A 15858-nucleotide genomic window follows, 5' to 3' on the forward strand; every position below is an offset into this window, starting at 1 on the left:
AGTTAGCCGCGGCGTCTCGCACTTCGTTTTCTATACAAAGCATCACGTGATCACCGATCGATCACCCATCATTGAAAACGAAGTGTCGAAACTCGAAAGCCTCGGTCCGGTTCCGGATCAATCTAATAGCTATAATACCTCTATAGTGAGCCCATGTTAGGTGATTTTTTGGATTTAGACAATTGATTTAGACTGTAAGGGCAATGCTCAACCTATTTAACGTGGAAAAATCTGATCATATATAAAGTTGAAAACTTTTTTTTTGCAAGGAAACCAATGTTCATGAATTAGGTTGTACTAATATATATACAGACGGTCAAGCAACCCTTGCCAGTACAATAAGGCGGCAAATTTAAAAAATGTAGGCGCGAAGTGTTATCGTCACATAGAAAATTTGAACGTCGTGCCTTTTTCTACTGACAAGATTTGCTTGACCAAGTATATAAATGCATTAAACTAAAACTCCTTTGTTCAACAATAATAACACTTCCAACATGCTACGATAAGTTGTCGAGTTCTATCTATCTCTCGTTCTCACTCTGTTGGGTCAATATAGTCTGTCAAGCCATTTCCGTCAGTAGAAAACAAGCGGCAAATTTAAATAATGTAGAAGTTGTTTGACAGGCTATATTAAATATAGTTTGTCAAAGGACTGTCTCATTTCAATCATAGACAGAGACAGAGAGAATCATACTATCTTTGTCTTACATTAGTACTAGCACCCAAAACAAAAGGATGAATATAGTTTTCCTGGTTCTTACTGACTGACAAATTGGTTTAACTTTATTTATACAGTGTGGAAAGATATGTCGGGCCCTGGAGGGAAACTACCTTAAATCCTTAAGTTGGCTCATTTTACATAAAGGAGACATTGTTTTTAAAAAGAAATAAAACTGCATTCGAAGATTTTTCTTTTTTTCTTCAATTTATATTGTAAACGTTTGAAGAGGCCTTTACAGTGGTAGTAAATTGATTTAGAGACTTGCAACATTTTAGAAGAACGTCCATCTTTCTCTTTCTCTCAAACGCATTCCTTCAAAAAGAACGAAATCGAGTGGTGGTGGTGAGTAATCTTTGCTTTGATAAAAATCGTTACTAACGCTTTTTCTCAGTAATATAATTCCCGAATTTGTATTTGCGGTGAATTGTTTTGAATATATCTTTACTGTGCCATCTACTCTTAGGTAAGTTTTTTTGGTTCTTTTTCATATCAAACCATCTGCAGAAAACGTTGAATATCAGTCCGTTATTTTTCAAGATTTCGTAAAGGTCAATGCGCCCTGTTGTCGTAGGAGGATGCTTTTATGGTGTCTGATTGTGTTATATGGGTTATTTGCTAAATATATCCTGTTAATATCGGGCATTTCTAGTGCCTGGCAGTCGTAACGGACTGCGAGGCATGGCGCGGTCGAACAAAGAGGGCACCGTTAGTAGTCCCGCATGACCGGCTGTCTCTGTGATAGATTGATCAACTACAGTTATGTGTATAAAATTACATTATAATTGCTAACTTTCACCATTATGTTCTTTACTGGCTCACTAGAGTCACTAGGTACATGCATATTTCGATGTGTGGTGTGGTCATGACATGACATTTTACTATAATAACGATTTTCCTGTTTAGTTCGTATTATTTATTTATAAAGATGCAAAATAGTATTGTTAGTTTATATTATAGCATACCTACTATGTATTTTGTTGTCAGTGTCACATTTCCTTTAAAGAAATCAGGTTTAGATTCTAGAACCCATTTAAGAACATAAATTTACATAAACCAATATTAAGGTTGTCAAATCAGTTTTATCACGCAGTTTATGTACATCACTATCTATTGATTGATAAAAATTCATTTTATAAATACATAACAGGTAACCTCGAGTTATCTTTTTAATAAATGGATGATAGTAGTTAACAATGGATTTGTTAAAGCCGGCTCAAGTAGTGGATAATGGTTATTGAAAGCTGAATTCAATAACAACTCTGTCCTTTCACTACTACTTTGCCTACTTTATGTGGTAAAATTAAATTAATTTGACAGTTAAATGCTGCAAAATGTGATGTTAAATGGTGGAATTGCTGCGCGCACAAGCTTGACCCTAACTGATAAAATAGTGTTGTTTATGAACTTAGTTGTTATACATTTGTGTGATTACTGTTAGGGTCATTCAACTTTCTGAATTCTGGAGACATTCCATACCTGCTTAAAATATAAGCAAAGATGAATACGGTAATGATCTACTACAGTAATTAAAATTAAAAGTTTCAAATATGTGTGTGGTTTTAGTTTTCTAATGGATTTAAGAATCAAACTTATAAATAAAGTAACACAGGACTACAACTAGTTTGTATAAATAACTTAGGAATACTTAGGATGTTTTTAAATTAGGTATTGTATAAAGATAAAGTATAAGCCCTTAGCCCTTGTTCATTACTGTGTAGGTTTAATTTTATCCATTGTCGAGCATATTTTACTGATGCACAAAGGCCTCATTTCAAATGCCTAATAATAACTTGGTTGTTGCAACAAGTCATGCAGTAGCATCTGATCAATTATTTAAACTGCTACAATAAGGGGTGCAGTGGGTTTTCCCATAATTTCTATGGGGGTTTTACCCAAAACTAAAATATAGCATCAGGCATCATTCTCAAATAGGAATTATTTTGTAATCTGTATTTTTTTATTATAGCGTTTATTGCTGGAAACTAAACTTCACATCATTGTTTATCAGGTTTATCACACATAATTTTTCTTGATTTAATGTCCAGCGTGTCCTCATGTCCTGTGACCTGTGATACAAAGGCCTCTGCCAGAGTCTTCCATTCCTCTCTGTAGTTGAGCTGTTTTAGGGCCATTCTGTTCCTAAAATTTTAAAACTTTGTAATAATCTTAATAAGTTATAAATAACAATAGATTTTATGACTGGTTTGTCGACAATAATAATCATTACACAATTGTAATGATCCTTTGGCAATCCAAAGGGTGACAAATGGAACTAGGTATGACTCCACCTTCACTGTTGTGCAGCAGACTATGGCACATGAACCATATTAGGTAGACAATTGGAATTTTCAATTTCTGCTTTAATTGTTACTATGTCTTCTTCCGCGCGTTATCCCGGCATTTCGCCACGGCTCATGAGAACCTGGGGTCCGCTTGACAACTAATTCCATGATTTGACGTAGGCACTAGTTTTTACGAAAGCGACTGCCATCTGACCTTCCAACCCAGAGGGTAAACTAGGCCTTATTGGGATTAGTCCGGTTTCCTCACGATGTTTTCCTTCACCGAAAAGCGACTGGTAAATATCAAATGATATTTCGTACATAAGTTCCGAAAAACTCATTGGTACGAGCCGGGGTTTGAACCCGCGACCTCCCGATTGCAAGTCGCACGCTCTCACCGCTAGGCCACCAGCGCTTGTTACTATGTATAATAACAAATTAAAAAGATTTTGATCATGAGTTATTTCAGTATATTAAATTGTAAAAACATAAGGATAGGTATTAAATGCTCAAAAACTGAAAATAATTACTTTGGTAAGTACATACCTATAATCTGTTTACTTATATGACCCTCTTTGAGTACACTGGGTGTCCAGGGTAGGGCATGTCAACCCCGTATAATATATTAAAACCCACGTTTGGCGTTTATCAGTTCAATATTCCACCTTAACGTCGACTAATTGAGCTATAAAATTTGCCTCCAACCGTGCGCACGCAATCTACCCATATTGTGGACAAATAAGTATATTACAGCTGTATCGTTAGGTTGCCCATATTAGCAAACAGATCGAGCATTATTATTCCAATGTATTTCCTTACGGTATGCATTACCTTGTGGACTTTGTGGTTGGACTTATGTGGACTGTTTTATACATTCCATTCCATAATTGAGTACTTATGAAGATAGGTATACATCTAACATAAGTAGAATGCTTCCTGATATCCTCAATCTTCTCTTAGGTAGGTACTAAACGGATACGCTTACCGAACAGATGGATATTTCTATATCAATCTGCCCTACATCAACATACCATACGATTTCAAAAACTTAGTTTCAATTTGATTTTAACTTGCAGAACATAACAATATTTGTTGAACATCGAATTGACAATGTGATTTCATAGATCAGCTAACTAGTAACTATTCCGGTTGATTAGGCCGACAAGGATTGAATATCTTTATTTGCAAATCGTAAAGCATATCGAACTATAACGTCTATAACAAACCTTATCGTCTTAGTCACAAAGCGCAATAAAAACAACATTCGTTTTTACGTCATTTTGAATTAGTCATAGTATACCTACTGTAATGAGAAAAGTGACTGTCTGAATCAGTGAATCGATTTTATTTATTAGAGAAAATTGATCTTATGTACCTACTTAACCTACTTAGAGGTTGAGCAAAATTACCTACCTACTTTCTGGGCTGTGTTAAAGATTGTCACAGATGATAAACTTGCCCGTGAGAATTTATACGGTTCTCAGTATTATGATTTTTCAATTCTGTAAGTTATAATAATACTAGAGTACCATCCTAATAAATGTATTGGTAGGTCCATATGACAGTGGAATAGGCATTTGAATAGTAGATGAAAAATATAACTACCTAATACGTAGCCAACATATTCGCCCCTTTATTAAACGATCCAGCCACTCGAGCGGCCATTTTGAACTGTTTTTTTAATAGCTTATTATTTAACAAGTTAATATTTTGTGAATAAGGTCTATGAAAATATTTCTAATACAAATATTCTCTCTTAATTAAGCCTTGTGAACTATGCAAATAAAAATACTTAGGTATATTCTGTATTCAAATATATTCCATTATAGCAAGTAATACAATGCGCCCATTATTCCTTGAGATATGGCGACACAATTATCATGATAATGAATGAGCTTTCTGTTCAGATATTAATTCATGTTAATACAAACGATGCCGTCGCATAGTTTCACCATTCTCAGCACATGTTTGGGGCTGTCCATAAATAACGTCATCGATTTTTGACGATTTTCGACCCCCGCCCCCCCTATAATCATCCAAAAATCAGGCTTCAAATGACCCCATTTCCTCCTACTTCATGCTACCGTCATCCGATGTCCAGACCCCCTCCCCCCTAATTTGAAATGACGTAATTTATGAATAGCCCCTTTTCAAACGCCGGCTTGCCAAGTAGGCATAAGGATGGGTAGGTACCCACCTACCCATGCTAAACGAATTTAGAAGATGTATTTAAAGTACTAGTACATACGGCTTTTTATCATACGCGCAACATTAATAAGGAGGCCAGATGTCTTCATTATTGGCCCTTGAGGGCTTATTAGGTACATCGAATTAAGATTATAGGTAAAGTCGATTTAGCTAGGCTAGGTACATATTGAGTTAATCAGTACAATTAGCGCAGTAATCAGAAACATATTTGCAACCTACCAATCATAGTAGAAGTCACCAGCTAGGAATAACAGCTGCAAATTTTGTTAATGTTGTATTTGACGGTTTGGAGAGCCACAATTGTCCTTTCTCATCGTATTTTCTCGGAAACATTCGTATTTATCATGCTACTTTAGTCAGCCCCAGTACTTTTTGTACGGGGACTATCTGAAATAATAATTATGACACATTCCTACGTTTCCGCGAAAATACGATGGGAAATTTTATCCGAGCGTTATTTCATAATCTATGTCTTTAGCAGTTCTTATGATTTTAAGATCTGGTGGAATGAAGTGGGATTTCTCTTTTTTATTTAGATATAATTCGATTGTTGAAAGTCGGGGGCGACTTACAGTGGCCTAAAATGGGTGAGGCTCATTAGCTACCTACTAACATTAGTGGATCGATGTGACCAAAACTATAGAGAAGTAGCACAAAAATATGACGGGTCGATATAAGAGCCATTATACTGTAATAACCATAACCTGGTCACTAATGACCAAGTAATGCGCATAGTTTTATCAACAAAACGTATGTTTTCAACATGATGGAAATATAGAAATAGGAGTATTTTATTAATTATAATAGTGCATGAAGAAGGAGTAATTTGAACCAGCTTCTTCGTGTAAACATACAAACAAAACTGGATTACAAGATACAAGATTAGACAGTTTTACGGCTTCGCGTCGTATTGTCATAAACTAGATCTCAACCGTGACGGTGCGTCATTAAACGGATTAACCTTTTATTACGTGTGCTTAAATATAACTCGAATTTCCTGTACTTATGTTTCAACAATACTAGATTCTACCAATTTGATGGGAATTCATATATTTCCTTTGTAGCAAGGTTTTATTTCTTTGTTTTTTTTTCTTTGTACTTCTATTGTGTGCGTTGATCGTGGATGATGAGAGGACGATGACTGTCCATGAGTTCGTCTAAAATGTTGAAAAAAAAAACGATTTTTTGAAGAGTTTCCCATTATGTCACATATTCCTTGTACGAATAAGTAGGTATACGAAATAAAATATGTGACACGCTCGTATTGCAGCCTTCGTTGTGTAAGACATAATTAATTCCCAGATTATGAGTTTTTAATATAGTTCTGCTGTTTAAGATTTCTTAAATTTTATCGAGTTCCTGTTTTTGGTAGATCGTTATTCTGATTTATCGAGCACAACAATGTACTCATAGCAAATACGAAATTAAATTATTGTCTTACTTTATACCTACTTATACATTTTGTTCATAAAACTCATTTTATGTTTCCAGATACATATCCAAATAACACAATGACTTCAGTACCGTTCAACGTTGGCCTCGGTGGCGACAACCGTCTATCCAGCAGGGTGCTCCGCCCCCCAGGCGGCGGACATACTGACATTTTCGGAGGGGACCCGGAGCCGCCGCGCGGCCGTCGCCAGAATCCTGCCGCTGCGTATGCAACATGTAAGTTCTTAATTCTTTCAATATTACGAGTACTGTACAGTCACTACACGGGATTGTTACGCCATTGAGGGTTCTTGCTAAATTAGAAGTACTATAGCGTAAGTATTGAAGAACCAATTTAGCTGGGACCCAAAATAACATTTAACTGTATGTAAAAATTTATTCGTAAGAAAAATACTAAGGCCACAGCTCTAAGATTGAGCAAGATGCAAGACATAAGACATCATTTATATATTAAACAGCACCATGGCCCGATACAAAAAAAAATCATGTTATGTTCAAATTCCTTGTTTGATTTTGAAAATCGACGTTTTCAGCTCTCGGCGAGCATCAGCCCCAGAATGGCAACGCTCCGGCTCAGAACGGGCAAGAAGCTCCAGCACCAGCCCCAACTCCCGAAGCTCAACCCAAGACTGAAGCGCCGGCTGCCGAGCCAGCGAAGCCGGAGCCCGTGGCGGCGCCCCAGCCGGCCGCGGAGCCTCCGAAGCGCGTCCGCGTGCCTCCGGGCGGCTTCTCCTCAGGGCTCTGGTAAAACTGGACAGCCATAGCTTGGTTTCGTGGCGTTAACGTATTCTCGCTGGGACCAGTGATACTAATTTTTTCTATTTAGCCTATTTGTCAAACGTGCCTTTGTTACGAAAAGCTAAGATTTTCGGTTGTTTTGTTTGGAGTGGAGTCGTTCTGGTCCCATGTTAGTTTCCTTAGCGTATTTGCTTAAATTAAGCCGGTGTTGCATTGGTACTTGTTTAATCCTCGCAGAATGCAAATTCTATTTTTACTGAACATGTAACTTTCGGTACTAGTATTATTTTAGGAGATTATTCTATATTTAACCACTGCATTTTGAGCTTTTGTCAAAGCAAAACTTTGCTAGCCAACTCTCTATTAGATTAACTTCTTGTCACAAAATTTTTGATAATTTTAACTTTTATTGGCCAAAAATGTATTTGTAATGTTTACACCGGGTTCTGTACCATACTAACTAAAAAAAAAATTGAAAAATAGAGCTCATTGAGAGCTGTTTGTAAAACATTCCCCAATTTCTTACAGAGATGACAAGTCTGATCTTTATGCTTGGTATGGAGCCCGTAGTTGTTTCTCTATTGTAGTGTTGTAGGTTGAGAGCTTATGTTGGCTCTGACTGACTTGTGCCTCCACGTTGACATAATGTTGTACTTAAAGGTTACGATCTTTTGCATTTAGTTTTATTAATAATGGCCTACGGCAAAGAATGCGATTATGTATATTGATAATTATAATTGTATTTTTATATGAATTAAAACACCATTAAAACACATTTTTGTTTTAGTAGTTACTAACACCTGCTACTGGTATGATCTGTCTCGGAGAGGTCTCGGATGTCGATACAAACTAATGTTCGGAGTGAGTCTTAAGTTCAAAGTAAGCCAATTACTAAAACCGGCCAAATGCGAGTCGGACTCGCGCAGTAAGGGTTCCATTACGCAAAAATCGGCAAAAAAATCACGTTTGTTTTAATGGGAGCCCCACTTAAATATTTATTATATTCTGTTTTTAATATTTGTGGTTATAGCGGCAACAGAAATACATATGTGAAAATTTCAACTGCCTGGAATTTTGAAGTCTACCGCATCATGACGACTAAAGATGCCGCTCATGGACTTTAAATACAAAGACAATGGCACTAAATGTTAACCTTTGTGACGCCAATGACGGATATATCCGCACTGTAGGTCTAATGACAAAGACGGATTAAGGGCCAGTTGCACCAACCACATTTGACAGACTGATCAACGTCAGCCGGCGCGCCCCGGCGCTTTACTATGAAACTTTCCATACATAAAAATTTAGCGAACTCTTTAAAGATGGGAACAGTTTGGTGCAACCGACCCTTAATCCGTCGTGGACGCGGGGCAGCATAGGAGCTAAAGATTTTTAGCGCGAGGCGTAAATGTGTCATTTATGCTTCCGATGTAGCCCACAAGATGGCAGAACCTACTATGCATAAGGAAACGTACTGACGAGAACGGTAGATGGTAGCCCTTGCTTTGGTAATGTACGATGTGCTCATATGTTTCCGATTCAGGCCATAAGATGGCAGACCCTCCAACGCGCACGGTATGGTGATTCACTTTTGTATGGAGAAAAAAAAGTTGTAAAATTTTTCCTGACTGCTCACCAATGGAGTCTTCCCACACAAGAAACTATATATTTCAATTTTCAAAAGAATTGAATAACGTTTAGAGGTTGCACAAGTTGAAAAGGTAGAGTGAGAACCCCATACATTGCGTGAAAATGAACTATGTTCTAAAATGACAAAATATAATGTACTTACTGACACTAAAATCGAATGAGAAAACTGAATTTTGCGTCTAAAACACGATAAAAGCACTTTTCCTTTGGGAAAAGGTGGAAAAACTGAAAAATCTTAATTATATAAAACATTTATCGAGTAACAAAAATCCAAGTTTACTACTAATTTTAAAATTTATTTATATGTAGAAGGTTCAGTATCACACTACTCTCCGCTTTGATGATAGCCGTTTAAACCATTTTCTACCCTCCGATGTAGAGTCGTTGGTTATTTGAATAAAATTTGTTGATGATGTGCAACCTCTAAGTGTTGACCGATTTAAGTTTTTTTTAACGTATATATAATATTTTTTTATCAGTTAGAACAAGAATTCGAGCAGTCAGATGAAAATCGAAAATTCGGAATAATGAAACATCCTACGCACGGTCTCTATACTCTTTGTGCCGTACCTTATGGATCATAACCAATAAAAAGGTTTAAGGTTCATCAAACTAGACGCTTTTAAACTTAAATATAACACTGGCCATATTTTGACAGAACCGTCAAACTTCAAGCAGACACTTGACATCCGCATAAAATGGCTTGAGTGCTATTTTATTCAATAACATTAATAATTTTTTATAAAAATGGATTTGTGCAAATTAAAAACATCAATGTCGTTTTCACCTCATCAAAAATCCTTCTAAAAGGTAAGCGTATGTACGTCTACGCAATGGTAAAGTGGATGCCCACGTTAGTTTGTAGGATTGAGCCGGTAGTAACAGCTATTGTTTATATCTGATGAAAGGATGGTATTCCACCTATCCAATTTATTTGTCTAATGCAGTGGTTCTTAACCTAGGGGTAATTACCCCCGTGGGGGTAAAACTGGTATTTTACGGGGTAATAAGCTAGCCTAATATAACAATACAACAAACGTACACGTTTTATTTTTTATTACCATTGGGAGGAGGGGTAAAATCAGGTTCCCTAGTTAGTCATAGGGGTGACCGGACTGAAAAGGTTAAGAACCACTGGTCTAATGTGTATTGCATCTCACATTTTGCGAGTGAGACGCAATGACATTGGACAGGTAGAATACACCCTAAGGTAGAGTCTGGGCCGAAAGAGAAAAGTCGCAGAATGTATGGGCTCTACATTTCACAACTCTTCGACTCTTAGTCGTTTCTTTACCACTTGCACAAAAATAATGCTTTATCGCTGACGTAAAACTGAACATTACATATGTGAGAGACGCATTAGATCTTTCTGACGTATGGATCCAGCATGTGACTAGATTAATGCTGAAAATCAAAGCAAATGAAAAAGCAAATGTGGTTAATATTACGTAGCGTAGTATCCTAAGGCTCAAGGTCCTACCTATAGTACCTGTTCAGTTCGATGATATTTAAATCCTATTGAATTGAAACAGAGTCGCTTTTGCTTTGTTTCGTTAAATTTTCGAACAGCGCAAATTCAACTCTATTTCCTACACTAGAGGTTCAAATTTCTGTGGAAAATTTTGGATTTTTCATTTGTATGGCTGGGAGGAACCTTAGGAGGGTATGATTCGCTTCTTTTTATAGGATATGGAGGTAATAAACGTGGTCCTGTTATTTTCCCGCCAGTACCACCACGACACCATATCGTAACGGATCCTCCACCCAGTCGAATGGAGGGTGGGAGGAGGCAATTGCGTCTGCTGGGTCGACTACTGGGGAAACTGCGCGGCGGTAACAACACGTTTGAACAACGGCATTCCACTTCTAGCGGGTAAGGCCGCTTATTACGTACCTAAGTGCTATTAAACAAAGGGGGTTGCTGTTTTATCGTGGGCTAGGCCAAAAGTTGCGCTTTAGGTCACGTTGACTTATTTTAGCTAATTCCAAGCCGAGTTGGTGGTAACTAGTGGGTTTTTTTTCCCAGTAGTTACCAGTGGTAAAAGGTGGGAAATAAATTCCCAGTAGTTATCACTGGTAAGAACTTAATTGGTGGTAAAGTGGGAATAACCCGAAATTGGTTCTACTAGTTGCCCCCGCTACTTATATAGGTAGGTACATAGGAAACGGTCTGGTTTTACAGTTTTATTAATACAGCTTAATGTTTACTGTGTCTATTACGTCCTTGGAAACAGGGTAATGCTCCCAAGTACCATCAGCAACAGCGAGAGCACGATGACCGACGACGAAGACGCAGCGCCCTCCGATACTTCATCACGGAATCCTCTTGGCGCTAACATCGATTTGAGGTTAGAAAATATGTTCTCTACAGGCAGGTATTTTCTTCTAGGTATTCTCTCTCCTTTACTATCTATATCCTACCTACCTTACCTTTTCGACGCCGTGTCAAACACAAAAGCTGTCATGTGGACGCCACGTCAACAAAGTGTCAAAACTGAAATTGAACTTTATGCATATGCACGTAGGTCTGTTTCTCTGTGGTCTGTGACCGATTAATCAGTCTTTGGCGTTAAACCTGCGGTGCGGATATATCAGTCATTGGCGTCCAAAAGGTTAAAATAGTGATTTTATACTGGCAGTTATATAACTGCAATGAGGAAGCACCAAAAGAATAAATACTGCTTAACAAGAATAATGGACGCGCACAACCTAGTGGAAAACTGGAAATAAAGAATTTGATCAAATTGACAGAAACTCAGTGTTTAATCGATCTAAACAGGTTTCATTAAGCGGTAGGTACTGGAATATAAATATTTGTAAAAATGATACTCTGTATAGATACAGCGGGCAATGTCTGACGCCGGAGCAACTACCCGAATTCTGCAACCAACTACACCATCTGGTCGAGGTGATAAGAAACATCCAGTCTTATGGGAAAATCACTGGCGAATATCCAAGGTCAGTCATATATCAATATACTGTTGGTCTATCTATGTTTTAGGCGATAAACCAAAACATAAGATCTGTAAACAGTCAATCATTTCTATCAACGTCCGAGCGGCCTGCAGTTGGGCGACGAGCGGCCCGATCGGTTGGCGGATAAGTCCATGACAGTAGGCCTTCTGTGCTAGGAGGGGTGCGACCAGTATCTCGGGTACAGTAACTTTTTTCCACTCGTTCGTTCTATACTGGACTTCTCCAACCACCCAAAAGGCGTTTAGATTTTTTCTGATAACATTAAGTCAAAGTTACCAGGCAAATTATCCACACGATTCATTTTATGTTATACTTAATTTTGAATAATATTGTTAAATCTGCCGGCGTATTATGGATAGCTTTATCCATCTTTATCCACGTGATAAAACAACTGTCACTTTTTAACACCATGGGATAGAAAGTGACTGACACCGTTTTATCACGCTGTCACGTAGACAAGAACGACCATCATATCCGCACTGCACTGGATAAATTAGAAATTACCTTTATTCTAATGTTGTAATTTGTAACTAATGCGTTTAGTGAACTTGAGAAGCGTTTAGAAGAGGAGGCGCGCGAACTTGCCGCGCTGGCGGCGGAGGCGCGCAACGCACGCGACGTGGTGACGCGTACGCGCGCACAGCGCCGCGCTGTTCGCGCACAGAAGAAGCAGCTCGTTGCGCACCTCGCCAGCCTGAAGGAAACTGGTGAGTTGTTTTTATTTTGAGTGTTTAAAGAAGGCGCTTGTTGTGTTTGCCGCGTTGGCGGCAGAGGCGCTTAACGCGCGCGACGTGATGACGTGATGACGCGGACGCCCACAACGTGATGACGCGCCCAACGCTGTGCTAGGCTCATTGCGCATCTGGCCAGCCTCAAAGAGAACTAGTGAGACTGGTGAGTTTATCATGAGATTTTATGGGACGCGCACGATAGGAAAGTAAGTGTGTTCAGTGGATAAAATGACAATGAACTAGGTAAGAGGGAAAATATTCGGCAGACGTGCCAACTGTGCTTTTTATATGAAAGAATAAACATACCTATATGTATTCTTATAGAAACACGCGAACTGGAAAATTCCATTCGACTGGCAGACCGAAAATTTTATTTGACTTGGGAAGCCCTCAAAGATTCTACCGACCCGTCTGCCTTGGAGCCTTTGTTGGAAGAAGTTAAGGTGGGTTCCGTTTGATAAGTTACCCGTTGATTTCTACCCTTTTAGATTATGCATCGTAAACTTCCTGGGTTATTCCCACTAGTTACCACGAAGTGGGAATTTTTTCCCCACCTTTTACCACTGGTAACTACTGGGGAAAAAAATCCCAGTCACCAGTGGTAAAAGGTGGGAAAAAAAATCCTAGTAGTTACCACGGTAACAACTTGGTGGTAACTAGTGGGAATAACCTACTTCCTCCGCAAAATACTGCCTAACTTATTGTAGAAACATGTAAATACCTCATTTACAGACCAAACAAACAGCTTTGGATAACCTGGTGCGTTTGATAGAGTGCCGGCGTTCGTCCCTAACTCGAAGTGCCTCACCGCCTACGCTGTTCGCAGGAGCCGATAAGTCAGATGGTTCGTACAGAAAACCCACTGGTCTAACACTGACAGGCGACCAGGCGAGACCAGCTCATTCAACGGAGGCGCCCGACGGTTCGTACAGAAGGCTTACTAGAAGTCTATCAAAGTTGCTTACGCGATTAGTGTGCCGATGGGTACCAAGTACCTCCTGACCGGAACTCATGAGAAGAATTCTCATTCTTAAACAGTGAAATGGCGAAGGTTCAAAGCGCAAATCAGCCATATATATAAGTACTTGCCTGCTTATATAAATTCGAAGACAGAAATATTTATATGAGTCATAGCAATAGTAATGACAATAACTTCATTCTAAGGTAGGTTCTAAGTAAGTATTTACCTACTATGTTTTAATAAACTCTTGTTATATAAGTACCTACCTACTATTTATATTATGATATCTAACCATTATGTGTTTTCAGCGAAGATTTCATAAGCTGTATGAACTCTGATTTCTCTGAGCGATTTAGATTCACTTTATTTTTTGCGGAAATTTGAACAGTTATTTTTAATTTTTTTTAATAGACCAGTCGAGTGCCGCAGGAAAAAAGCGCTTCGACGGCTCCAAACGGGCCATCAGAAGAAAGCGGGCTCGCGAGCCGCGGTCGGTGCCTCTCTCGGGCGAACCTAGCAGACATGGGCCGCAGCAACAGGTAAAGGCTCCTCTTCACGTTGGGCCAACGCCAACGCCAACGAGGGACGCATTTATGCGTTAGAGGGCGCAAGTGATATTGCTATCTCATTCTACCGCATGGCTGCGTCTCTCGTTGGCGTTGGCGTTGGCCCAATGTGAAGAGCTTAGGAGCCTTAAAATATCAAATGTCTTCATAGAGAACCCTTTTGGTTGGATTACGCACGCGAAAACCAAGCTTATTTTATATTTTTCTATCAATAAAACTGCATAACATATGGTTACTATTCTTTATTTTTATTGACGAAGAAGTTCCTCATCCATATCAGTCGTAAGGGTGAGGCAAGCAAAGTACTTATGAGACAGGACCTTTGCTGGAAGGTGTAGAATCCCTCCCTGGTTAGGCGCACCCCACAAGGGCTGTAAGTACTTACCGCAATAGTCGGAATGTCTACTTGCATGGTCACAGAATATTCGGTACGGAAAACCAGGAGTGATAAACAATATTCCGTGAAGATAAGATACCTAGTAATTCCTGTGGGGTGCGTAAAACCATTAGTGGAGGGGCGTTTTTTAGGGTTCCGTACCCAAAGGGTAAAACGGGACCCTATTACTAAGACTTCGCTGTCCGTCCGTCCGTCCGTCCGTCCGTCCGTCCGTCTGTCACCAGGCTGTATCTCACGAACCGTAATAGACAGTTGAAATTTTCACAGATGATGTATTTCTGTTGCCGCTATAACAACAAATACTAAAAACAGAATAAAATAAAGATTTGAATGGGGCTCCCATACAACAAACGTGATTTTTGACCAAAGTTAAGCAACGTCGGGAGTGGTCAGTACTTGGATGGGTGACCGTTTTTTTTTGCATTTTTTTGTTTTTTTTGCATTATGGCACGGAACCCTTCGTGCGCGAGTCCGACTCGCACTTGCCCGGTTTTTTAAAGATTTTTGCTGCAAATGATATCACCTAATTGTTTCCAGGATTCGGAGAGCACCCGTTACAGTGTGGGCAGCGCCGCGGCGGTGGCGCTGCCGCCCGTCGAACTGCCTTCCCGCGGAAGCTACCGGGATATTATCTTCTTCACAGTCAACTGATAAGGATCTTGAATAAAACAGTTACATAAATGTCTTCGTAATTATTTTAAAAATAAAACCCTAATCACGCTATTTAGAATATGAGCTTCACTTTCAGTTGCTACCTACAGTCAGCAGCAGAAGTCGCTATGCACTCCAGGTGCTCAAAGAGAGGTAAACGTTTAAACTGTCAAAAAGTTGTTGACTGTCATGATAGCATTTACTCGTGAGCGCTCAACATGTCACAAATATCTTAACAGTCGCTATTCATTAATTTCTACACTTACAACAAATCATTGATACCTTAGCTGTCAAAAAACCACTGGTATCTAAGCGGTCAACGTGTCAAATATATCTGAACAATATGGAAAAATAGACGTTTAAAGCATACATGTATGGTCGTATATTGAATGAATAATAGCTATGCTAATTTCAGGTAAAGCGTTTTGACAATCATCGAAAGCAGTACAGTCTTGTCATCACATACATCTATCTCACGTTTTGCCCTTCAACCATTGACAGTGGTCTGTCAGTCAATTTACTGCA

The 15858-nt window shown here is 38.9% G+C and overlaps 2 protein-coding genes across 6 annotated transcripts; both read left to right on the plus strand.

Moving 5' to 3' along the window:
- Positions 1-940: 940 nt before the first annotated feature.
- On the plus strand, positions 941-8174 carry LOC134666378 (uncharacterized). 4 transcript variants are annotated; one of them, XM_063523520.1, is made up of 3 exons: positions 941-1067; positions 6703-6879; positions 7197-8174. In XM_063523520.1, the coding sequence occupies exons 2-3, from the start codon at positions 6723-6725 to the stop codon at positions 7409-7411; spliced, it is 372 nt and encodes a 123-aa protein (XP_063379590.1). In that variant the 5' UTR covers positions 941-1067; positions 6703-6722; the 3' UTR covers positions 7412-8174. The 4 variants fall into 4 exon arrangements, with proteins under 4 accessions (XP_063379590.1, XP_063379588.1, XP_063379597.1 ...); XM_063523518.1 differs by having other exon boundaries at positions 949-1063; XM_063523527.1 differs by lacking the exon at positions 941-1067 and adding an exon at positions 1068-1188.
- A 1549-nt stretch (positions 8175-9723) lies between these two features.
- On the plus strand, positions 9724-15363 carry LOC134666364 (uncharacterized). 2 transcript variants are annotated; one of them, XM_063523507.1, is made up of 9 exons: positions 9724-9861; positions 10780-10924; positions 11286-11399; positions 11890-12009; positions 12571-12734; positions 13083-13201; positions 13491-13680; positions 14131-14258; positions 15220-15363. In XM_063523507.1, exons 2-9 carry the CDS (start codon positions 10824-10826, stop codon positions 15331-15333), a joined length of 1050 nt encoding a protein of 349 aa, XP_063379577.1. In that variant the 5' UTR covers positions 9724-9861; positions 10780-10823; the 3' UTR covers positions 15334-15363. The 2 variants fall into 2 exon arrangements, with proteins under 2 accessions (XP_063379577.1, XP_063379583.1); XM_063523513.1 differs by having other exon boundaries at positions 13491-13602.
- Positions 15364-15858: the final 495 nt, after the last annotated feature.

Source organism: Cydia fagiglandana, chromosome 1 (genome assembly GCF_963556715.1).
Source record: "Cydia fagiglandana chromosome 1, ilCydFagi1.1, whole genome shotgun sequence".
Lineage (NCBI taxonomy): Eukaryota > Metazoa > Arthropoda > Insecta > Lepidoptera > Tortricidae > Cydia > Cydia fagiglandana.

Bases quoted from the DNA above. Each gene is read 5' to 3' on its own strand.
- LOC134666378 (XM_063523520.1), top strand. From the start codon at position 6,723: ATGACTTCAGTACCGTTCAACGTTGGCCTCGGTGGCGACAACCGTCTA. The intron at 6,880-7,196 runs GTAAGTTCTTAA...CGACGTTTTCAG, and splicing joins TGCCGCTGCGTATGCAACAT to CTCTCGGCGAGCATCAGCCC.
- LOC134666364 (XM_063523507.1), top strand. From the start codon at position 10,824: ATGGAGGGTGGGAGGAGGCAATTGCGTCTGCTGGGTCGACTACTGGGG. The intron at 13,202-13,490 runs GTGGGTTCCGTT...CCTCATTTACAG, and splicing joins CTTTGTTGGAAGAAGTTAAG to ACCAAACAAACAGCTTTGGA. The intron at 14,259-15,219 runs GTAAAGGCTCCT...AATTGTTTCCAG, and splicing joins GACATGGGCCGCAGCAACAG to GATTCGGAGAGCACCCGTTA.